The following is a 24,769-nucleotide window of genomic DNA, read 5'->3' as shown; positions in this document are numbered from 1 at the left end:
TATTCATATTACCAGTGCTTATTATCACGTATCCGCTTTGACAGGCCTGCTTTCAATGTTTTGCAGTGTAAAGATGACAATAAATAGCATTTATTTTTAACAGCGAAGCTGTCCAAGCCAGCCGTAATTTGTGGTGCGTACGAAGAAACTGCAGCACCATAGCCATGGCAACCCGGAGGAGGAGGAGACCGCGTGCACGCGGTCTCTGTGGTCACGAAAGCAGGGAGCTGGCGAGGAGGAGAGAGAGAGTGTGTGTGGTTGCACCTCTTCCTCTTCACAACGACAATCTCTCTCTCTCTCCTCCTCGCCAGCTCCCTGCTTTCCCGACCCCCGCCTCTCTTCTCTCCGCGGCGCGCTGAGCCAGGATTAAAAAAAAAAAAAGATAAAAAGGCGAAAGCTTGCACTAGGCCGCGCAAAGCTCAAGACACAGCGAAGCTGGGTGATTGATATTGAATTGAATTGAATAAACTATATTTATCGTCCAAACGAGGGGAGACTGGGACTAAAGGCGCAAAGGCCCCTGACAGAGGTCCCAGCCCCCACAGTTACAACAGCGGTGATAACCAATGCAAATGAATACGTATACAACGTACATACATCTCACACGAGAGAACAGAATTTCAGTAACAATAACGCATGAGAGAACAGAATTTCAGTAACATTGACAACATTTGTTCATTGTATTGAGTAAACCACAAAAAAACATTATCACAAATGGTATCTATATGAACTTTTTATGTCATACATGCATGCATACGTACAGATGTGAAAGAAACCAAATATCAATAACTAGCGAAAGCAATGTATTCGGCGAGTAATAATGCACTAAGCTCTTTTTTGAAGCGCTAAAGTTTAACAGTTCTCCTGCCTTGTTCAATATTTCTGTCGATTGATATAGGAAGTTTGTTTTCAATAATTTGTTCTTGTTTTGGAACGTGCCTGGTTTTCCGGCCTAGTGGGTAACGATATATTTCATCATTGTCCGTTTTGGTGAACAATTTTTGTTTATGTATGGTGGACTAGAAGCTTCTTATAATATATTCTGTCTGCTCGAAGAAGGGAGTAACGCTGGAAAAATGGAGCTGTTTCAAGGTCTACGAAACGGCCATGATAATTGCAGTACATACGAAGGATTCGTTTCTGTAAAATAATTGATTTGTTGTAGTTTGTTTTTGAAGTTGTACCCCATACCCCGTAGCAGAGTTTAGAGTAAAATAGAGCAGTGTGTAACTGTTGTTTGAGCCAAAGCGGAATTAGATGGTTTATTCTAATAATGATACCGACAGATTTAGAAAGGTCATTGCAAAGCATCTTTATATGGGAATCCCAGGATAAATGTTCGTCAAACCATGCATACGCCTAAGAATTTTTGTTCGTGGACATGGCTAATTGCCGTTTCATTGAAATAAATGTTAATCCCATTAGGCATGTTCTTGTCACGAGCTCTGAATAAAATGTATGTTCTCTTTGCAGTTTTTAATTCTAGACTATTCTCTCTCAGCCAAACTGACAAGCGATTTAGATACGTATTAACAATATTAGTAAGTTCGGAAGTGTCATTGGATGTAAAAAATACGTTGGTATCATCGGCATACATTGCCAAGTCGGGTTAGTCAGGTATTCGTACAATATCGTTAAATACATTATATCGTTTACATAAAATATATCGAGCGGCTAGCCTTCAACGCGTTCGGCGTCGGCAAGCAGCAGTGTTCGTGGCACTGTGCCAACCTTGGTTAGCCTGCCTGCGTTTGTGGCATGCCAGGAACGCTGTCGCTCGTAGGCGCCGACGCGTCCAGCGATATAGTCACGCGAAATGTCGCGAAAGGGAAAGTATACCTCCGAAAACGATCGCTCGAGAATACATTCCCTACATGCGTAGTCAAGTTAAACCAAGTTAAGACCTAGCAGTAGCAGCCAGTAAGTTTCGCTGTGCCTAAGCTTTTTTTTTTATTTATTTATTTATTTATTTATTTATTTATTTATTTATTTATTTATTTATTTATTTATTTATTACATACCCTCATTGACATGGGTATTGTAGAGGAGAGTAGAATACATGCGTACGACAATAACAATCGAGATTACGTATTATTAATTTAAACAATTTTGCGACGTTGGCGCTCAGGATGTGACATGATGGCCTAGAGGGAGAAAGAAAAGAAAAAGAGACAGAAACGAGCGACAGGACAAAAAAAGATTAATTAGAGATTAGCCACAAATACAGTGAAAAATCAAGCTTTGAGTTGACATGGTATTGGCCACACGGTGAAAAAAAAAAAAACGCAAATAAAGTTCAGCGGAAAAGTGTACAGTACTCGACTGACACGATATCAGCGCGGGTTTTGTACATAACGTAGATCTATACTTTCCAGGTCCTATTGTACTCCATGGTCTTTGTTGTCCAGGTGAGTTAGAGTTAAGAGCGCATATCATTTATGAAGAGAAGCGTGCGTTTCGAACAGCATGCGAATCGTGTTTGAACAATAGCTGATCGAGGCGGGGACATGAAAGGGAAGGGTGGGGGGCACTGGAGGTTCTCTAGAGCGACACCGGTTGGCCAGGATACATCTGCCCCCCCCCCCCCCCCCCCCCGCAGGAAAGCTTCTTTATTTAAAAAAAATGCCGCAGTTTCGCCCGAAAGGCGAAGCATCGATTGCGATAGCAAATTAGTAGAGAACTATTCGGAGTAGGGATAGTAGTTTTATCGGCTGCATAAAGTTGGACACATTGGCTTACTAACTGAATTAACAATCGTGGTGTCAGCGCGCACAAGCAAACATGAATAGATCACGCTGAATGACCGCAGCCAACGACTGTCAAAATGCTGGCAGCAAGCGCAGGTTCGCGCGGTCTATCGCTTCAATGGAAACTGAGCGGCGAATGCACAGCGCATACAAAGGTCAGAGCCGTGTGGAGGTAAGAGACGGTGCGTGCGACCGGCACCGGCGGGCAAAGTGCAGAGAAGTTGTTGGCAGAGGACAAGCTGCCCCCCCCTCTTGCCGTTTCTTGCTTTCGCGTGGGAGATTGAGTGGCAAGATACGCCTTTGGTGCCGGAGCACAGCGCCGCCCCGCCTCCCTCCCTCCCATACCCCCACGGCCTTTGGCGCGACGGTCGCGTTTGCTTTCCGCCGTGCGTTGCCTCTCCGTGATAGCGCGCGGGGGAGTTCGCCCTCCGTGATATCGCGCGTCCCCCGCGCGCTTTTGCACGCGCATACGGCGCGCGGCGACGATTTTATCGCCCTTGGAATCTATACGGAACCTCACGGCGACGGCAGAAATCCGGTTGAAGTATCCATATAATTGCTATCGCAATAAAATAGGCCAGTCTCGTGGGTGCACCAGCTGCTGGTTTTCCCCTATGCAACCGGGCGGCGTGTGTATGCATGTCGAAGCGCCACCGCCTCAGCTCGCTCCTCACTTTTCCGATATCTGAGTGCGTTCGCCTGCGACGGCAGCTGACCGCTAACCCGTCGGCGATGTCCGATGCGTGCCTCTGCAGATACACAATAGCAAGACTGCACCGAGTTTTCCTTTCTCGCAGTCAAGACTTATCTGCGAGATCGCGGTTGCAAGGAGCGTCCTACAGCCCAGCGCACTTTCCTCAAAGTATGTATCGGTCTCGCCGACGGTGACGCCAATAATTATTTCTCGCGTCACGGGGCTTTACACGCGCTATAGACGACCGGCTCCAATGGCTGCCTTGGCACTCTGCATACAAAGGGGAAATGGACGTCGCTTTATACGTCTGGTCTTAAGAGGAAGCTTTAGCTTCCCCGCTAGTCCAGTTTTGCTCGGCAACTACTGCAACTAATTTGACGAGGTTTGATGCATTTAAAAGAAAAACTCTAAATGTAGTGGCTCTTGGTTTCGAATTTTTTATTTATGTCGTGAAATTTTTATAAAATATTGGCGGAAATCGCAAATTTTCAGAAAACGAAACTATCAAGTTTACAACACTGGAACTCAACAATTAAAAATCATATCACAATTCTGTGAATGTCATCCAATAGTATATACCCAAAGCGGACAAAATTTATATGTTTAACATGAATCTCAAAAACTTTACTAACATTTAGAGTCGGAGTTTGGCCCTAGCTAAAGATTCCTCTTAACTACACGTGACTCGAAATAAAAAGAAGAAAGCTTATGCAGAACCCTTGTACACAACGCAACGAATTCACGTAAAATATATATTGACACATAGAATTTGGCCGGTTTGAATGACCTTATAAATAGTGTTTACAGAACCGCGATAGCTGTTTTTGATGCAGATCGATTAATTTGTAAACTTCGTGCTTCTATTTTTTTCGAACTTTCGAAATTTTGAAAAACGCTTTTAAAAATTCGGGACCCAAATCGAAATTCCACTGCCAACAGTAACAAGAGGTTAACTTTCTCTCTCAAATGCAACAAATCTCATTAAAATCGGTCCAGCGGTCAGTAGCGCACCCAGGATCTCTGCCGGGGGGGGGGGGGGGGGGGTCACATTTTGCCAATACCATCCAAACAGCACTAATTTCAATTTCCTCACGGGAAATTGGCAAAAAAATTCACTTTTTGCGAGTGTGCAGAGGATTGCGCTTCTTACATCTTAGTTGCAGTACTCAAATGCGCAAGGAAAGAAAAGGGGTTAAACAAAAAAAAAGGGGGGGGGGGGTTACAACCCCCGAACCCCCCCCCCCCCCCCCCCTGTTGGTGCGCCACTGCCAGCGGTTATCTCAGAAATGCGTTTCTGCGTTTTACATATATTTGAATAGGCCGCATCGGAGTTTGTCCCTAGCTAAAGCTTCCTCTTAACTACACGTGACTGGAAATAAAAAGAAGAAAGCGATAGCACTTGGGCCATATCATTAGTATTCTGTTATACCGCTGAATACACTTAATTAAGCGTACAGACCACTGAAGCACACACATGGAACGCGTTGGGTCCAGGTGATATTTTCTGGAGTTAGAACATTTCTTCAAAATCGCACCAGCGTCATAGGATTTGCATACCTGCCAACCTGAGAACATTAAAATTCGCAAAGATTCCGCGGACTAACACAATAATAATTTCTTGTGGCTACATACAAACTTTGTTAACGATAATTTACCTTTGAGGGGGCACACAAGCTTGGTTTTTACAGCACACTTGTGCAGGTTACAGAAAAAAAGTATTTGATTACAATTAGTTATGCTTCATTCAAAAATGTAGTTGATTACAGTGACCAATTAGCGCCCTACGAATGTAACTGAGCAATTACTAAAGTGTAATCGATTACTTTTACGTTACTTCCCTCCCAGTACGGAAAAATAGAACGAGCTGGCCTCGCTCTTTCAGTGCGTCCTCAGCAGCCCTTGGCACGTTGTTCGTCTTCACTAACTGCTCTCTTTCGTCGGTCATCTGCCCTCGTGAAGACACAAGGCAGTGACACTAAACCTCGCTCGATGTGCCTGCTGGAAGGAAAGGCAGTGTTGTAACTTGCGAACACCTCGCACAAAACATAGGCCGCGCGATGCTCGCGTCTTTTACGACGCGCTCAGCGCTCTATTGTTGCTGGGGTTGACCCACGTAACTTGAGCCAAACGTTAAATGACACGTAGCTGGACAAAACCGACTGGCCGCTCGACGCACTTTGCCTGCATTCGCGGGCTTCTTTGACGCTCGGAAAAACACTTTCATGTAGCACGTACTGAGACACAGAAAGCTGTATAGGCAGTTTTTCACGTTGCTCTACAATTCTCTCATTGACACTTTTTGCCTAATTAAATGCTCGAGAAGTTGGTTAATTAAGACTAATTATGTAATTAGGCGGAATGCAGGAAATAATCTGAGTATCTCCAAGCGACGGCAAACCGCGTTACCTTGGTTCTGTCCAGCTACGTGACGTTTGCATATCTCTAAATCCTGATGCATGATAGTTGGGACATGCCCCTATATAGGGCCAATGAAAAGCTGAAAAAAACAACAAGATCGTCTACTTCCTGGCGTCAACGTCGCAAGTGGCCATCGGTACCGAGCCACAGCAGCGCCACTTTTAAATGTCGGCCAGTGCTGATCGAGCGTTAACGACGAGGAAACAAGCACAAGAATAACCGGGTCTCAATAGGCGCATCCGCTATGGTGCGCGGCACGACCGTTCTACCCCTGCCAAATTCAAACGCTCGAAGCTGCGTCGCCTGTTACAGCTCGTCCCGTCAATTAGGGAACTGGATACGCGTAACTAGTTACTGAAAAAAATAATTCAATTACAGTGAGAGTCACAGAGTTAAAAAAATGTAATCGATCAATTACAACATTACAAACAATTAATTGATGACTTGTAGCGCAATTACATATAATTCGTTACGTACAAGTCTGGTTTATACGCAGAAAGCTTGGAAGAGCGCAAACAGACAATCAACACAGTTCAGAGTAGCTTTTTCAGCGGCTTTGCATGCTGCTGCCGCGGTATTCTGTTTCTGAAAATTGTCTGAATAAACCTGGTCTGTGTCCTTTCACAATCATTGCACGGGTATGGCCGGAGACCAACGAGCAAAACGTTTTAGCGAACACATTCGGATTTTATTGGTGCAATAGAGTTACATACAGGGTGTTTCAGCGAACACTGTCAAAAATTCTTACAGGTTGCCCGTGGCAGATAGCAATATTCTAGTTCATGAGCTCGTCTACCCGAAAAGGCGGACACTACTTGCACAAGAAATTGAAATGCATAATCGAATAATTAACGGAAATTCACTAATTAAGTCTTTAACCAATTACCTGATATTGTAATTTACAAATTGTAGCCGTGGAGGTTGCAAGGCGGATCCACTTGGAACGAATTCTTGGGATGACACCAGTTTCCAGATATTAATTCCCGAAATTAGCGGACAAATGCATTGGCGTTTCAGTTAGGTTCTCAACAAAACGTCGCTTTATGCATTGAAGCACAAAATTAACTGGAACGCCAATGCATTTCTCCGCAAAGTTCGGGAATTAATATCTCGAAACTGGTGTCATCCTGAGAATTAATTCCAAGTTTATCCGCCTTGCGAACTCCACGGCCCCAGTTTGTAAATTGCAATATGGGCCATCATGTAATTAGTTAAAAACTTATAAGTGAATTTTTGTTAATTAGCCGATTATGCATTTGAATTTTTGTGCAAGTAATGTCCGCCTCTTCCAGTAGACCAGCTCATTAACTAGAATTGAGATATCTGCCACAGGCAACCTTAAATAAATTTTGAAAGTGTTCGCTGAAACACCCTGTATATTTGCACAGGTGATCATATACAGGAGGAGGTCCCATAGTCCGAGACTGTACGAGGACCTCCCCTGATGATAAACTTAGTAGAAATGATAAGTTGCAACGACAAAGCATAAAATGAAGTTATTTGTTGCAGCAGACAATATAATTTTAACAATGACAAGTGCAAATAGAAATAACACTAACAATAGTTTGCAATTAATACAATAAAATTCAATGTAGATTTAGCCAAACGGAAGCATACAGCTTTCTGTTGCTCAATACCTGCTAAATAAATGTGTTTTTCCGAGTGTGAAAGAAGCCCACGAATACTTGCAGAATGGCCGCACGACTGGCCGCTCGAGCCACTTTGCGTGTATTCGCGGGCTTCTTTCATGCTCGAAAATACATTTTTATGTAGCACGTATTGAGCAACAGAAAGCTGTATCGGGAGTTTTTCATGTTGCTCTACAACTTTCTCATTGACACTTTGATAATTGGGACAGTACTTCTCGAGTTAGATAATTAATTACAATTAATTAATTAAATCTCAGTAACGAAAAAAAAATACTGGCGGCTACTCCACTGTACTGGAAACAATACACACTAGGTTTGCTTCGCGTAACGCCATTCCTCTTTTTTAAATCGTGCTGCGTGATAGCTGGGACACCCTGTAATATATATATATATATATATATATATATATATATATATATATATATATATGCAGGGCGTCCCAACTATCATGCACCAAGATTTAAAAATATACAAATGCCACGTCGCTGGACAGAACCAAGGTAATGTTATGTGCCGTCGCTGGGAGATACTCAGATGAAAAGTGCCAATGCGAAAATTGTACAGCAACATGAAAAACTCCCGATACAGCTTTCTGTTGCTCAATACGTGCTACATAATAGTGTTTTTGCATATATATATATATAATGTTAACATGCCATCTTGTCCATTATTCTCTTCAAAAGATATGGGATATGGGCAGCGTACTTTAGTTTTGAAACACCTGCATTTACGCAAGGGCACAGTTCCAGGATAAATCGGTGTAATCCGACTTGCATAAACAGTGTTCGGGTTACAAAAATAAGAAATCATCGGGTTTTACCCGACGATGCAGAACCCTAAATATAACGCGGGGAAGAGGGGGGGGGGGGGGGGGGGGGGGTCGTTTCTGAGCTTCACGAGCGTGCGTCGCTCTAAGGCGCGAAGGAGGAAATGGAAGATGCGTCACCAAGCTCAGCACGGTAGCTGACGATGACGTGAGTAGCGATAAGTGTACCAATTATTGCGACAAGTACGTACGTTCAATTATTTGGCCGTTCGGCAAAATAATCGCTAACAAAGCACTGCGGCGGTGCACTGGAGGCAATTGTTCAGCTCGCACAATCTCGCGCGGTTGGTACTTGCATACATCCTTAGAGGTTGCAAGGATAAAAGTCGAGCGAGAGCTACGGGTTATTTCCACACTGCGGGCTATGCAGAGGCGCATATCGTTACCAAATAAATCCGGAGAGGTGGCTCTGACGCACGCACAATACTTGTTACCAAGTGAGAAGAAGAGGAAAAAGAACGAAGGGGGAAAAAAAAAAATGATGCGCAGTCGGGAGACGGCGCGAATGTAAACAATCACTACGCGATCCATTTATTTTGTCGCAAAAACGACGCAAGAACGGCTACGGTTACTGTTTCTTTCGCCGTCTCCTTCACGGTGAATTAGCTTTTCTTTTTAATTGTATTCATTTTCTTTTATTTATTTTTGTCTGCGAATGTGTATACAAGCGTAAGTGCGCGATCCAGCGGAGATGCCGTGCAAGAGCGCGAAGAACCAAAATAAAGGCAATAGAGTACGGTCGAGAAACAACATAAAAAAAAAAAAAAAAAAAAAAAAAACGCGTAACACACACAAATGCGAATTCAGCAGCCCAATGGCTGCGGCAAGTCACCGCAAAGAAGAAAATTGAAGGCAAAAGGCCGTGCACGAGCAAAACCGAAAGAGCGCGCGGCAGTTGCACAGCCCCTTGCATGTAAATAAATACTGGCATTTCCACCGAATCTGGTGCTTTTCATTCTCCATCGCGTCGCTTGCGGACCGCTGCGCAGGGACTGCAATGATTGCGCGAATCTGCGTCGATGTCTCGGAGCGACCACTGCGTCTCGGCATCGGTGCAAAGCCTCCTGGGTCAGCGAATCGCGCAGGTCGCGTGAACAGCTGAGAGCGAGCTACTGGTGCCGTAGTGGTCGTTTGGCGCAGCGCGTCAAAGCGAAACATGTCATGTGAAATGGCCGCGATCTGAGCAAGGCCCATGCAGACGGTCAAAGGATTAAATTACAAACTGAACCTTACCACAACTTTGGGACTGGTCCAGTAGTCAGAGAGCTCGTCATCGATGCCCTCATCGGTAGACATCATCGTGCCGCCTTTGACCGGAGAAAGCCTGTCACGAAGGGAAACTAACTACGCTGGTGGCGATCACGAGTTGTGTTGCGGCACAAGCAACAGCAGCGTTGGAGAGTCGAGCATCATCTGAGCGCGGAGCAGTGACGATGGACCTGCACAGCCAGGCTTGCCTCCAGCTGCGCTATCGGGTATTTCATTCCCAGCTCAACAGCGACACCCGCCGATACGCGCTAGGCTCCATGACGATGTCAGCTGCTCGTTGCGAAGTGCGCGCTACCAAGGTTGTTTAGATTGAAGCTGGACGGCAAGCTATTTCTTGTTCTCAAGACAGATGGCAGCACCTATCTAACACCACGTTTGCTCCTCATGGAGGAAGGTGTTGCTCCTTGCCATGCCATGGTTGGAGTGGTGGAGTGTTCCACGGTAGTTCATGCATAAGCTGTTTAAGTGACTCCATTATATAAGCTACTAACGCTTTCCATTTACTAAAATAAAACAAATTTCGCCTTTTCTGCCTTTTTCACCGTGTGCTGATCGTGTGTGCTTATGAGAAGACAAGCGGCATCCGAGCAGTTCACCAAAAGCATAGCCTTTGAGATTAAAACGCGCTAAGCTTTAGAATGCATCTCGCAAGCCATGTAGTTGCAGTATTATGAAGATTTACAATTTTTGATAAAAATATAATGTTACATATCGTTTTCTGACTTTTTAGCTACCCGTGAGCAAGTTATGAATCAGCGCAGACCTGCTTCTGGGTTTGTTGCTCAGGGTCATAAAACCTATCTCAAAGGCCATGCTTTGCCATACTGTGAAGCAGATGACCAAGTGAGCCGGAGTAACTGTGATGACCAAGTGAGCCGGAGAAATCCTGCTCCCACACCACCATCTTCTCAAGCCGTCACGCCAAAATAAAATCCTCACTATCTATGTATAGGAAAGCGTGTCCAAACCCACGTCCCAGCAAGGGTTGCCTCTGAGCACAGAGCCTCTGAGCAATCAAAGCTAACGGGACCGCCTGTGCCAAATGTGGAGAACGAAACACGTCTTGGCCGCCTCGTAAATGTAATTTATTGAGGTCCTTATGAGAATTGTAATTATTTTTCCAGAATTTGTGAGAAAAAAAAAGATTTCGCACTTATTGAGTCTTTGTTCTTGTTCAAATTTTCCAGCAAAATCGCATTTTATGGGACAGATCATTCAATGTAGAATTTGGCACGGTTAGTTGCCTAGTTTACGAAAGAAATGCTGCGAATTCAATTTAGTCTGCGTTTCTCAAATCTATCGCCAAGATTTATTAAAAGTTAATCTCGAAGGCCATGCTTTACAGTACTTCAAATGCAGGAAAAGGCATATCCGCCTTGTTTTAAACATTACTCACGGCGGGAGGAAACCTTGCAGTTTGCTTTATTGGCAAACCAGGCAAATAACACTACTAAGAAGTGTTATAGTGAACAATCCGGACCATAATATGTGACCTTGCTGCAAAGTTGGCGCATGGACATAGCAACGGCAAGCGCACAACCTTTTTTCTACCATTTCAAAAAACGCACCCTGTATTTTTGTAGGAAACTTTATGCGATAGGTGGTATCTACAGCATGGCGACTAGCATATGTTTTAATCGAGGAGTTCCTTGGTTTCAATCGCGCCACTTAGGGTAACAGTTATAGATCTTGAAGGCTATGCTTTTGCTGGCTGCATGTGCGATAACCGAAAACACATCACCAGGTCAGGTTTTGGACACCACCTATTTCAGGAGCCAGCAACACGTCATGGTCATTATCTTTTGGACATTATAGTTGATAGAGTTTTCTAAAATAAGTTTTTGAACTCTATATGTTGGTGGTGTCCAAAACCAGAGATTCATAATATGCATGACGTGTTTTCGGCTAGCCACAATCGCTTCCGCCGCAAGCAGTAAACAAAAGCATGGCCTTTGAGATCTACATTTGTTCTGTCACTAGTTTTTGATTGAGCCATCACCGCTGTTTTTGGTTTTTGAGGCTCTTGTAGTACAAAAAAGCATGGTCTTTGAGATTACCTTCCGCTACTCTAAGGAAGCCGTCGATAAGGATGCGTTTTGTACACCACAACATCAGATTAAGTAAGTTGTAATACATAGCACAGATCAATGGTACATACAAATGTACTTCGGCAAAATGACGTGGTCGAGATAAATAGCAATGTCATTATAAATAATTATTATTTATATACCTTAGTCAACTTAACTTGGAAACACATTGTTTTGTATGGTTTCATCGCCGTGGTTAGAAACAAAAACTAAAACTGGCGCACAAATTTTATGCGATCAGTCCAATCCACGTCCAATCCAAATCAATCCAGCTCGCGGATGGATATGAAAGAGACGTCACAAAGTGCATTGTTTACTGACGTGCAATAATGTGAACCCACTGCTAGAGAATTTTAAACTACGTATTGTACAGTGCGTAGTGTTATTTGCGTCACTAGGAATGAGCTGCGAGTCCAGACTGTACTTTGGTAGCGTTTCCCTGTGGAACTACTTCGTTAGCGGTGGTCACTGAGAAAGTTGCGGACGGACCGCAGAACGCCGTCGGTTGAGCAGCGCTCGCTGGTGATTCCGAGCGTTTGTGTGGTGCTTGTCAGCTTCAAAAGTGTCCGAGAAACCTGTGCCAAATACTTGATGCCGTCGTATGTGTCTCCTGAGGCCTGGTTCTGGGCGCTATCGGATACCTAATCGCAGGAAAGGTGAGTTTGACACGCTCCTGCCCCCTGAACGGGCCACTCTATCATCCGGATTGGGGGAACAGGTGACGGGACGTCGATGGTTGTGTGCGCGCGTGTAATCTTTTTTTTCCCCACATGTTTTTCTTTACTCCTCCGCTGTTACCATCCGTTGTTTCGCTGCAGTGAGCGAGGACCTCCGCATCGAAGAGAGCTTGCGAAGAGCACCGAAGCAGCCTCGTTTTCGAACGTACGTGGGTCGTGGCGTTTAACCGGTTTGTGTTTGACCATCGCGCACCGCTCGTCCGTTTGACGTCCCCGGCCCGTGGGTTCGGCAGGGATCGCGAAAGAATACGGCTCGTAAACCAGTAAAAGCAGCGCTGGTCTATCGGCTGTCGGACGTGCGGCGAAAGTGGCAGCCGACCATCTGCGGAGCAGCATTTCGATTCTTCGTGTCGGAAGACTGCCAGGAAAGGTTCTTTTTTCACTTGGCCATGCAGTGAATGAACGAGACAGAAAACGCGCCGCTCCATTGAATCTTTTAGTAATATATTCTGGAAGGCTTCGAGATTACAAGGTCTTCATTGAAAGAAACGTTTGCGCGTTGCAGAAGCTTTTTGACGCTCGGACCCACCGATAAGGCGTTTAGACAAAAGGGAACAATAGCCCTGAGTAGTGGTTGTCATCGATGTCTCGTCTTCGCTGCTCGAGGCCGTTGGTGGCGGAGCTTTGTCGCTGTGGTTTGTCACGGAAAAATATGCGAAACGCACGAGGTGACAGTCGACGCTGTGCTCATATTGGAAGCGATTCACCTCGCGATACAAAGAGGCGTTCTGTCTACAAAGTCGATGCAGGCGATCCCGGGAGCGCTGGACGGGCTGTGTCTGTTTTGCAACAAAAGGAAATCAGTGCGTCGTTGTGATGCTGCCTGACGGCCACTGCCATTTCCTCGTTTCCTCCGTGATCACGCGCGCCTTTCTCATAGTTTCACCTCTCAGTGTTCACTGGACCCGCCGACTGCATTCGTCAGTGCAAGCCGTCTGTGTTTCGATCACAGTTTCGTGATGCTCCTTGTGGATTTCTGCTTGATGCTGCGATGGCAAGCTTCGTTTTTCGGCGGTGTGTGGTTTTTCTGTGTGCACGCACGGAGGCTCGCGACCTCTTTAGCTCAGTCGGGGTGGACGTTCAGTTTGAACCAATTTGAACATATGAATTGCAAATATAACTGGCTCGTAAATGCAAAGCGCGACCGAGTGGGAGGTGCAGCAACCACCGTTCAAGACTGGGTCTCGGCGGTCGCTGGGCTCCCCTGTAGATATGACTGCCGCCACAAGCCCTGCACATAAATGTTGGCTATATGAGCGTGCGCTAAAAGCTCTTCTTCGACATTGCGTCTGCGCACGAGAACGGCGTTGCCGTTTCTGAGGCTCCTTGGGTAAGCAAGGCGATTCCAGGCGCATCGGCGGAAACGCGTGCGCAAGCGAAAGGGCCAAGCATCTCTCAGTTTGTTACGTTGTCATGTTATTCGACGTAACGCGCGATTTTATAAGCTGCGCAAATATATACAGCTCAACAAAAACGCCGCCTTTTAGTCGCTCGAATATTGCGCTTTGCGCCGAGCAGGCGCCGACTCTCGCGCGCTTTATGCTGCAACCCAAATAAAGGGCGTTATACGACAACAACTGCAGTGTTGGCAAGAAGAGCAGACTTTGAAAACGACAGCAGACGAGACGGAGGGCAGACGCCAACACGCTACGAAGTTTTACTTCGAGCGGACACGCACAGGAAGGCAGGAGGTACGCGGAATTCATAGCGCGCAAAATAGGATGTTGGGATATAGCTGGTCACGTGGTCGCAGCATTAAGCACGAGAAAGCGACCATGTTGTATCAGCTGTGCGTCTCATTTTGAGCGTGTCGTATATAAGGCTTAAAATGCTATTATTGAGGCTACGATTAACGCTACGATTAATTGGGTCGCCTGTAGTGGCGACCCAATTCTGTCACTTGCATTCATCGTGCCTTCGGCTTTAGCGTGTGCGTGCTGGAAATAACACTGATATTTAGGGCCTGTCTTGTATTTGTGGAAGCTTGCACTTGTTCACCTGAGAAAGTACCCCTGCAAAGCGCATTTCTATCGTATATTGGACTGCGTTTGCCTATGTCCACGATGTCGATCGATCTTGCATTACGCTCAGGTGGCACTGCTCTAGTCTGAGACTTGGTACCAGAGCGTGCAGCAGTGGGCGAGAGTGTTGCCACTTTGCGGATAGGGGCATACATATATTTTGTACTGGCCAATTCTTGCTAGTCAGAGTTTCTTTCATCCAAAGACCGAGCCTTCGTTATTACCCCGAACAGATTGTTTAATGCTTCCGAGCTTAAGCGGTGTAGTTTTGCAATTAAGCATAAGGAGAGGGAGAGAAAAACTCTTTATTAGAAGCCAAAAATGGTCGCACCTAGGTTTCTCATAGCTCGGTTTTCACCGGCGAATGGATCTGATAAAGTAGATCTTGAGCACGCATTTCATCCATTTCGCTTGCAGATTTTTACGGACGTTTTAACATTTCTTTTTTCCCCATTCTTCTTGCCTACCACCATTGGCTCGCATGAACCACGCATCCTGTTGTTTCCGGGATGGGCCACTCGCTGCAGGGGGTGATGCGAAATGAATCGGAAGAAAATAATCCCAACAAAATACGGCACCTGCATTTAGTCTACAAGAGTTATCGTGTTTACAAGAGTTATATTTATCGTGGTCTCGGAAATGTGACCGTGTGTGCAGCCCGGCAACATGGCGGCGGCCGCTGGCCGCATCTGAATAGGTGGCGCCTGTTGACTTGCCGTTTTCTTCGAGTGTGAGCTTTGTTTTGTCACCACATTATTGTTTGTTCTGTCTCGTAGTGAAAAATGCGTTGCGAATACGACGACTCGGTCTTTGCATACGAAAACCGGTGGCCACACAAGCCCGTCCTCCTGGTGCCAGTGGCCACCGCTTGCAACGCGTTACATCCATGCACACAAGAAAAATAATAAAAAAGTTACAATATGTGTTCTTGCCGTCGTTTCTCATTTTGATTTGTATTGTTTCCGGGTAGCCTAGAATATGGATACTAAATGCTCGCCACATTGTCGGGAACGTAAAGGACTTCCCGAAAGATATCGCGTGATTACTTGGCACAAAGTGATGTGTGATAATGAATGGTGGCTACCACTGCTTCATCAATTTCGGTCGCTCACTCGAACAGATTGAGCCGTTCGCTGTATCTTAGGTACGAACGGACGTGGTCGGAGTTTTGCCCGAAGTGATCGCACGTAAGCTTGCCGCTTGTTCTGAGCAGCTCGCTGTTTTCAGACATTGTTCGTCGGCTCGTTGTGCCGCCATCCTTTGGCTCCAGTGCGGTAACGCACAACGGTGTTCGGCGTGGAGGCTCTTGTGCGGAGGAGGAGGGAAGCGGAAGTCCAGCCGGTCAGCAGCGCAGCAGCAGCGGCGTGACGCTTTCCGCGCTGGCCGTTGCTGGTCAAGCGGTAAGGTCGACGAGGAAGTACTGCGCCAGCAGCAGGGGGACGCCGACAGTTCGTCGACTCCTAGCGCCCGGGCGTTGCCTTCCCTGGGAGCCCCCTCCTCCTGTGGGAACGTCGGCCGCCGCGGTGGGCACGGGTTCGAGTCCAGCTGCGCGCGCATTACGTTTAGAAGTGATGCGGCCGAAATAATGTCCAATACGAAGAGCCAGTACCTGCGCTAATGGGTTTTGCGGCAACTGTGATGACCTTATTATGGCCTTGTTGCAGTACGTCGGGCGGTGAGGCAGCCGCCGCTGGTAACGTGCGCCGATATTTACCTATTCATTATGCAAGACCAACTAGCCCGAATTTTCGTTTTAATCGGGTGCGCGCTGTGCCAACAAAGTCTACATCGAACCACGTACCGCTTTAGTCATGCTACGCACGCGCCATGCGCTGACAGTAACGCTGACAAAGTAGAACCGCGTTTTCCCGGCTCGTGTGCTCCGAAGAAATTTAATTTGGCAGTCTGGGGTTTTGCGTGCCAAAACCGCGATATGATTATGAGGCACGCCGTATTGCGACACGGGAGCGTGGATATACGCAATACGTGCAAAGTGAAATGTCTAGTATGGAATACGGCGTGGACGTTTTTTTACTGCCGTTTCTTTCTTTCTTCAAAGATGCGCGAATATGAATCGAATATATGCTCTTTTATTCGTATTCGATAATTCGCTATGCTCTTTGTTCGATTTATAATTCACTATTCCAAGTTCTCTGGCATTCGTTTCTTTTCGAGTGCAAGAGATACTTACAGGAGTTTACATGGGAAAAGACAGAAGTAGGCACAACATTTATATTTCACTTTTATTAGAAATGGAAAAATACTCGGCAATTGATTCGATATTCGAAGGCCGTTTTTCTAGAATATTCGTATTAGACTCGGAAATTTCTTGATTCGACTACGCGTATCCTTATATATATATATATAGGTGGGAGAGGAAATTCTAAAACAGTATATCCCCCCCGTTGCTACGAGAACATTGCCAGCCAGTAAATTGCCAGCTAAGTAAATTGCCAGTAAATTGCTAAGAAGGCTTAGGAGTGAGGATCAACGGCGAATATCTCAGCAACCTTCGGTTTGCAGATGACATTGTCCTATTCAGCAACAATGGAGACGAATTACAACAAATGATTGAGGACCTTAATCGAGAAAGTGCAAGAATTGGGTTGAAGATGAATATGCAGAAGACAAAGATAATGTTCAATAGCCTGGCAAGGGAACGAGAATTCAGGATCGCCAGTCAGCCTCTAGAGTCTGTAAAGAAGTACGTTTATCTAGGTCAATTACTCACAGGGGACCCTGATCACGAGAAAGAAATTTACAGAAGAATAAAATTGGGTTGGAGTGCATACGGCAGGCATTACCAAATCCTGACTGGGAGCTTACCACTGTCGTTGAAAAGAAAAGTGTACAATCATTGCATTCTACCGGTGCTAACATATGGGGCAGAAACTTGGAGGTTAACAAAGAAGCTCGAGAACAAGTTAAGGACCGCACAAAGAGCGATGGAACGAAAAATCTTAGGACTAACGTTAAGAGACAGGAAGAGAACGGTGTGGATCAGAGAACAAACGGGGATAAATGATATTCTAGTTGACATTAAGCGGAAGAAATGGAGCTGGGCAGGCCATGTAATGCGTAGGATGGATAACCGGTGGACCATTAGGGTTACAGAATGGATACCAAGAGAAGGGAAGCGCAGTCGAGGTCGGCAGAAAACCAGATGGGATGATGAAGTTAGGAAATTCGCAGGCGCAAGTTGGAATACGCTAGCGCAAGAGAGGGGTAATTGGAGATCGCAGGGAGAGGCCTTCGTCCTGCAGTGGACATAAAATATAGGCTGATGATGATGATGAAATTGTTGATTTGAGCAGAATGCGAATTGGAGTTGTGTGAAGATGATGAGGATACACTTTATCAAATAAAAAGTAAGAGTAGCAGTTGTGGAGAGGGTCCCGCCGGGCACGCCTTTCATCGCTTCAGCTATGAAGGTTGCCAAGTGCCGCCAGCAATGATGCTGCGAGAGTCAACCGAGTAGGGTATATGTTTGTGTGAAGATAGAAACGGTGCGGCGACACTTACATCCCTCGTGTCACTGCAAATGGCTTGATGGACTGGTGGATTAGTTGGTACTGCATAACTTTCAGGCACATAACGCAAACGGGCATGCAGGACGACACGCCGTGTCTTCGTCTCCTCTGCTGTGCCCTTTTGCGCTGTACATCATCCACAACACGTGTCTGCTGATGACGAGTCGCCCACAACGGCACCGGACCTTTTTGTATTGGTGCTTTGAAGTAGCGAATCAATTGCTTTCTCTAAGTGCAGGCAGGTAGGTTTCTCATTGTGGGAGAATTAGATTGTCAGAATATTCCTGGGGCATCACAGATTGTCGCATCTATAATGCCACAGGCCACAATTTATTGCTTAATGCTTCATTGTACGTCGGAACTGTATACAACGAAAAAACCCAAAATGAAGGCTCACGCAAACACGCTATCTATCTGCTTGTCTACGCTATATAGACTGCTAAATCTATGACGTCACCTATTGACACTGCAACAACGAACGCGAGCTAACATTTCGGTATTCCTTTAGTACGGACATCTTGTTCCACTGTGATGAACAAGGTGCTCGTATAGGAATAGATGCACTAGCGCCGTAACACGCGTCCACACACGGCGATGTGTGTGCCTAATGTGGGATACATACATACATACATACATACATACATACATACATACATACATACATACATGCATACATACATGCATGCATACATACATACATACATACATACATACATACATACATACATACATACATACACCTTTATTTCAGCAGCTCACAACTTATTACGCATTTCGTAATATGCTACAGCTCAGCCCTTTAGTATCAACACGTGTAACCTTACTCTGTACTCTTGTACACTTTTGGCTGGTGTGATCGTGCTTGACTGGCCCTTGCCGTCAAATGTACGCCTGGATCCTTCTGAGGCCGTAACACCAGGGAGGCAGGTGACACGACAAGCCTTCGCCTCCAGTGTCGGGCGTGGCCGCGCTTTCCTCGCGAGTGACACGACCAGACTGACCGCGTTCGGGTTCTCGGTGCCGTGCCGGAGACGCTTGTTTCCGCGTGTCCACAGGCGCTACGAAATGTTCGGCGTGCACTGCCGGGACATCTCGCCGTAGCTTCTCGCCATACCGTGGCCTGCTTGGGTGCTTGTTTCAGGGAAAAAAGCGGCGATGCAGGCAGCGTTTTGTGCCTTTCTGTTTTTGCTGGTCTCAGCGCGACTCGTTAGGGCGGCCCCGTCCATTGTTGGCGGCGCACAATGGAGGCAGCAAATGAAGCGGCTCCCCGGGCGTATGCTGTAGCTAGCCGCGCTATAAACGGAAAGATAAGGGCAGTGCGCGTAGAGACAGCGCCTTCAGGAAGCGGCGAGGGTGTACGGGGGCGTCGGCCCCCCCTCCTGTTCATGACCGTGCGCGGGAGGTCAACGGGGCTATCTGGTCAGGTGCGCCCTCCCCCGCCGTTGTTGCCGCTCGCTGTTCTCTCCCTGCTGGCACCGCGTCCAGCTCGCCGTGTGTGCCGAAAGAGTGCCGCCTGCCTCGTGGACCGACTGGGCAGTCAGAAGCAGCGCCCTGCTCGTGTTTCGTCCCGTGCCGAGTTGTGGCCGAAAAGCTGCGCCACAGCTCTCTTCCAGGTTGGATGAAAACGACGTGAATGAGGTCCGCGGAACTGTACGAGGACGGCGAAGAGGAAAGTTTCTTGTACCCCAACACAAGAGGACAGTGCCTCGATTTTTTAGGCCCGAAATGGCTGCCTGATGACGAGAACATACAGCAGCAAGCAACAGGATGAGGCGCATGTCTGCTGAAAAAAAAAAAAAATGTACAGGAACCATTGACGATGACGGCCAATTAAGCGAATATGTATATAGCGGGACGCTTCTGGAAACCGATTGGCTTTATTGAAGAAATTATGAGCTTCAGGGCGTATATTTGGGGCAGTGAGGATATTTAAGTAGGGTTCGTGGTTTTATTGCGTGATTCCGTAGAGGAACAGAGCCTTTAACCATCACACTCGTAGCGGTATAGTATAGGTGGCTGTACATAAAAGCCGATTCCGTGTACACATAAGCCTACGACTGAGCGCATTGTAATGGGATCCGAAGAAATCCATCCAACCTCGAACCGTAGGGCATGTCCGCCTTTCACGAAGCGCCGGCTCAGCGCTGATGGGAACATTAACTGGTCAGCAGTGGAGATCATCAAGAGACGATTACAGTCTTGGTGTAAAAAAAAAAAAAAAAGGCAGAGAAGAGATGGCGACCGGGTCGTCACAGGCACATAGGTAACGTTGGAAAGTAACCTAGACGTGGGCCGAGTGCTCGGTTGCAATAGATGTAGTGAAACCTAATTGGCTCGCGCAGGCCAGTTGACTATTCGTCGCCGCCCCCGGTGGGATGTCATTAACTATCGTCACCATCCGCAGGTATACACACATCGGCGCCTCATCAACCGAACCCGGGAGGCATCACAGCGCGCTAATAAACCCGCTGGACATTATGCGCACCGCCATCGGGGAAGGCGAGCAGCGCGCGTAGTCTCCCACGCGGCCGCGCTCCTCGTTTCGCAGCCCCCGTTTCTGGGTCATGCCGATTGTCCTCGCGTCTGCCGGCCCGCCTTTTTGCTGACCGCTGCTCGGTCCATGCTCGCCGTCGTCGGCCGCGCGGGAACGGCGGCAGCGTCCGTCGCGGCCGCCGTTGGTCGCCGCTCTGGTGCGTGCGTGTCCCAAGTTTTGAAGCGGCTCGCTGCAAGGTCCGTTGCTGGGCTCTTTTAGCGTGCCCGGCGCTGCGAGGCACGGGACGTGGAGGAGGAACACTTGTTTCCCCCCATCTCCCTCCATGGTAAGGAAAGTCTAATGCAACGGAACGCGCCGCTAATCACGAGTGGGAGGCACGACTCGCCGAACTGGACTTGGGAAGCCAGCTGGCGACCCTCGGCCAGGCCCGGCGAGCCGTAAAAGCCAGTGGGGCCCTGAAATAGGACCCATAGATACCAATCAGATTTTTGATTAAATAGCGTTGTTATTCTTCTTGTCGCGCAGTTTGTACCGAAGGAGTACTGTAGAATGCCTCTTGAGCACGCGAGCAGCGCTCGAAATCTATTATTTAGCGACGGCGATGTCAGCCAGCATGTCGCACAGGAAAGGGAGGAGCGGTGAATCCAGGCAGCCGAGAAGAGCCCGAAAGAAGCTGGCGGGGGCGCGCGCGCGGCAGGAAGGAGCGTACGGGCCGAAGGACAGTTTCGGGACCGCTGCCAAGCGAGGAGCGGGCGCATGCGACGGCGACAACGACCCGCCGCGGTATACACCGCTATGTAAGCGCGACGGCGTTGGACGCGATCCAAGTAGCGGAGGCCATCGTTGGCAGCGACCCGTGCGGCCACCGTGACGCTTCCAGGTGACCACGTGGTCGGCCTCGATGGGCCGCGGGCCGGCCTACGCCGAGTGGATGACGGAAACCGTGAAGCAACGTTTCGCATGTACGGTGTATACCTCGAGGTTTGCAGCGGTTCAGAGTAGAGTACTCGGGGCCCCTTAGGCTGGCGGACCTAATTCGAAGAGAGCTTGTCTGTGTCTCCGCCAAACGTGGCTGCAAGTGTGTGTGTATGAATACGACGTGCTATAGACGAACACGGGACGAGGTTATTGGGCGGGATGTCCGCTGTCATCAGCGTATACGAAACTGCTCGTGCAAACAATCGTGGGGCTCAGTCATGAAGGAAAAGCTGTGGTGCATTTCAGGATTCGAAGTATGCGTACTGGACGCAGTCATCGTGCACGCTTCCTGTTTTACACATCTATACGGCCACGTCGTTTCTTCAGGACGATGGTGGCGCCTGCGCCTGTCATTTCGTTTCTCGGTACGGAACTCAAGTTATACTCGTGGTGCACATGTTTTGTTGCAATATTAATGACGCACGCCTTCGTTGGACGCCGACATCCTGTATGTATAGTCGCATAATCGCCAGGTTATTGCGTGGCAACTGCGATGACTTAGAGGGAGTCTGAAGTGAAAGCGACTGGCTCGCGCGATCACTGAAAAGCTGCTGATCGCCGTAAGCGGCTTTAATTACAAGGCTGGAACGAAGTCGCCGTCTTCTGCACTGTCCCAATTACGGAATCTCGGCTGTAGGCGTTCTTTATTGCAGTTTGAAACGCGCTACTTTTGGCGAAGTTCAATCGGTGCGCCGAGTCGTCGGCTCAATTAATACGCCTCTTTCTGTGCGAACTTATGCCCCGTAGAATAGCCTCCGCACCAGAAGAGAGCACAGCAAGGGCGCCTTCCGCACTTCGTAGTCATCGTAATCATCAGACTGTTTGGAGTCCACTGCCAGATGGTCTCCCCTAACTAGCCCCTGTCTTGTGTCAGCCTATATACTTCGTGTTATGCACTGAAATTGCCTAATCTCATTGCACCACTTAATCCCCCTCGACTGCGCTTTCCGTTCCTTGGTGCAGCCGTTATGTAACCGTATACACCACACCTCCGGTTATCTGGTCTGCGACCTGGCCGGCTGCGCTTCTGCTAGATCTCAACTGTATAAGACGAGCTATATGTGTGGCTGGTTCGTATACCGCCGTCTCTCCGTCTCTTAACGTTCCGCGTGTCATTTCTCGCTCCATCGCTCGTTGTGCGGTCCTTACCTTCGTCTCACGTCCCTTGTCATCCTCCTATAGTTTCAGCGCCGTAGGTCAGTATATGGTAGAATGCAGTCATTGCATACTCTTCAAGGATAACGGTCAACTAGTTGCCATCCTCGATTTGAGAATGCCTGCCATGTGCGTTACTTACCTTCGTCTGAAATTTTCTTATGAGTAAGTGACCTTGATAATTTTGCTCTTGCACAGGTTCAAGGAGGTGACTGCTTCTCACGAACCTTAATTAGCGCCGGGCTACTGACCATTACCTTAGTATTTCGTACTTAATCCACAAGCCTATCTCTTCAATTCTTCAATCATTTTATTGAAGAATTGCTGCCGGAGAGGTCAATGTCATCTGCAAACCGCTGGTTGCTGAGATATTTCCCGTTGATACTTGCGGCTAATATTTTGCGATTTAGCCTCTCCAATCTTGCAAACATGCATGCGAACGCTTGGTTGTATTATACGCCGAAATGGCCACGGAGAAACCCGGCATCGCCTCCCCCGCGACATTATACGCGTTGATCGAGCAAAGTGCGAGGAGTGCATCGCTGTCGCACGAGTAGCAGCCGCGCGCACGGGACCTTTCCATGTGACCTCGCCTATACAGGGTGGGCCAAATGCGACCAACCCGACGACCGGGTGGCTGCCCCAAACACGCACGGTGCACTGTGCCCGAAAATAGCGAGCGGGGCATCCGACTCGCCCAAGTGCTTTATGGACGCTGATGTATCCTGCGGCCTTACGCCTGCCGAACATATAAGACAGTGCCGCGCGAATATACCCTTCCCCGCCCCTCCCCTGGCTATTGCTATAGAGCCGAGTTTGAACGCCAGAACGACTTTGCGTCTTTCTTCTACGCTTCGATTACTGGCTTCAATTTCGTGCACTTTCTATCCGTGGTCCCCAGCTAAATGTGGCTCCAATATATCCAGAGGTTCGCGATTCAACGCGCGTAGAACTAAAGGTTTGGCGAATAACGACGACGACTTGACGGTGGTGACGACTAGTACGGCCGCAGGCGTAGCGGAAAGGACGGACTTGGAACTCGGTACGAATCATAATTAAACTTTTCGGTGCAAATTGAACGAGGACAAAGAACACAAACAACAGGACGGGCGCCATAATTACGAATCGATACCAACTATAGCTCAAACAAAGATTTCGCAGTCTTTAGCGCCAACCGAGGATATATACCGACCTACCTATACGCCAGCCATCGGCGGCTGCTATACGTCTGCCACTCGGTCCATGAGTTAGTGAAATTATTTATTTGTAAGTATGGCTATTCGGAAGTATGGAAGTATTAAGAGGAAAAAAAATGGAGCTGGGCAGGCCATGTATAATGCGTAGGATGGACAACCGGTGGACCATTAGAGTTACAGAATGGATACCGAGAGAAGGGAAGCGCAGTCGAGGACGGCAGAAAACTAGGTGGGGACGTGGGGTGAAGTTAGGAAATTTGCAGGCGCAAGTTGGAATCAGCTAGCGCAAGTCAGGGGTAATTGGAGATCGCAGGGAGAGGCCTTCGTCCTGCAGTGGACAAATATATAGGTTGATGATGATGATGGCTCGCTGGCTTAAGGTGTGTAAAGCAAGGAAAAGGGAGTGGGAAACGGCTGGTCAGTAGCCAGGACGCATTGTTTTAACTATGGGTGCTTCCATCACCTTTTTTGCCTTCTCACGCGTGCCGGACATGACCAGGTGCTCCGCTGTTGGACTCGCATGCCGTACGCAGTCCGGACAGCTGTGGAGCCCGTTTGTCTTCCTCTAGGTCCCGTTCAGGTTGCCTGGTCTGTTCTTCGCTTCTACGCTTGGTTCGTGTACAAGCACGTCGCTTTCAGCGTGTCTCCGGTGAGAGAGCGAGTGCTGATCGGCGGCCGCCTTTGCAAGAGTTGGCGAACCCTTGGCTAGCGGGTGTACACGTGTCCATTGGTGTCGATTTCGTAATTATGCCGTGCGGGCTGTACTACAGATCGCGCAGTTGCGTTGCACGCCCCGCCCGAAGCAAGGCCGGCGTTGGCCAGGGCTTCCGCCTCGTCGTGACGGCGCACGGCCAACCGACGGCCGGCACTGCCAGCCGCGACCGAACGGGACGAGGAGATCAAACAATGGACGGAAGCCAGCGGTGAAAAAGCCTCGTCGGCACAGCTGCTGCCCGCTATCATAGCCA

At 47.9% G+C, this 24,769-nt stretch overlaps 2 protein-coding genes across 2 annotated transcripts in view; one reads left to right on the top strand and one right to left on the bottom strand.

Annotated features, from left to right (window-relative positions):
- LOC119450918 (lysoplasmalogenase-like protein TMEM86A) overlaps positions 1–9,884 on the bottom strand; it is a 68,984-nt gene extending 59,100 nt beyond the window's left edge. The window contains exon 1 of the mRNA XM_037714387.2: positions 9,568–9,884. Within this exon, the coding sequence (XP_037570315.1) occupies positions 9,568–9,633 (66 nt within the window). The 5' untranslated portion in view covers positions 9,634–9,884. The remainder of the gene's footprint in view (positions 1–9,567) is intronic.
- Positions 9,885–12,045: 2,161 nt separating this feature from the next.
- LOC119450917 (serine/threonine-protein kinase tricornered) overlaps positions 12,046–24,769 on the top strand; it is a 104,980-nt gene continuing 92,256 nt past the window's right edge. Inside the window, exon 1 of the mRNA XM_037714386.2 lies at positions 12,046–12,346. The gene's annotated coding sequence lies outside the window, so the exon portion shown is untranslated. The remainder of the gene's footprint in view (positions 12,347–24,769) is intronic.

Source organism: Dermacentor silvarum, chromosome 4 (genome assembly GCF_013339745.2).
Source record: "Dermacentor silvarum isolate Dsil-2018 chromosome 4, BIME_Dsil_1.4, whole genome shotgun sequence".
Classification (NCBI taxonomy): Eukaryota; Metazoa; Arthropoda; class Arachnida; order Ixodida; family Ixodidae; genus Dermacentor; species Dermacentor silvarum.
The sequence above is the reverse complement of the archived record's forward strand: the minus strand, read 5'-3'. Positions and strand labels throughout refer to the sequence as shown.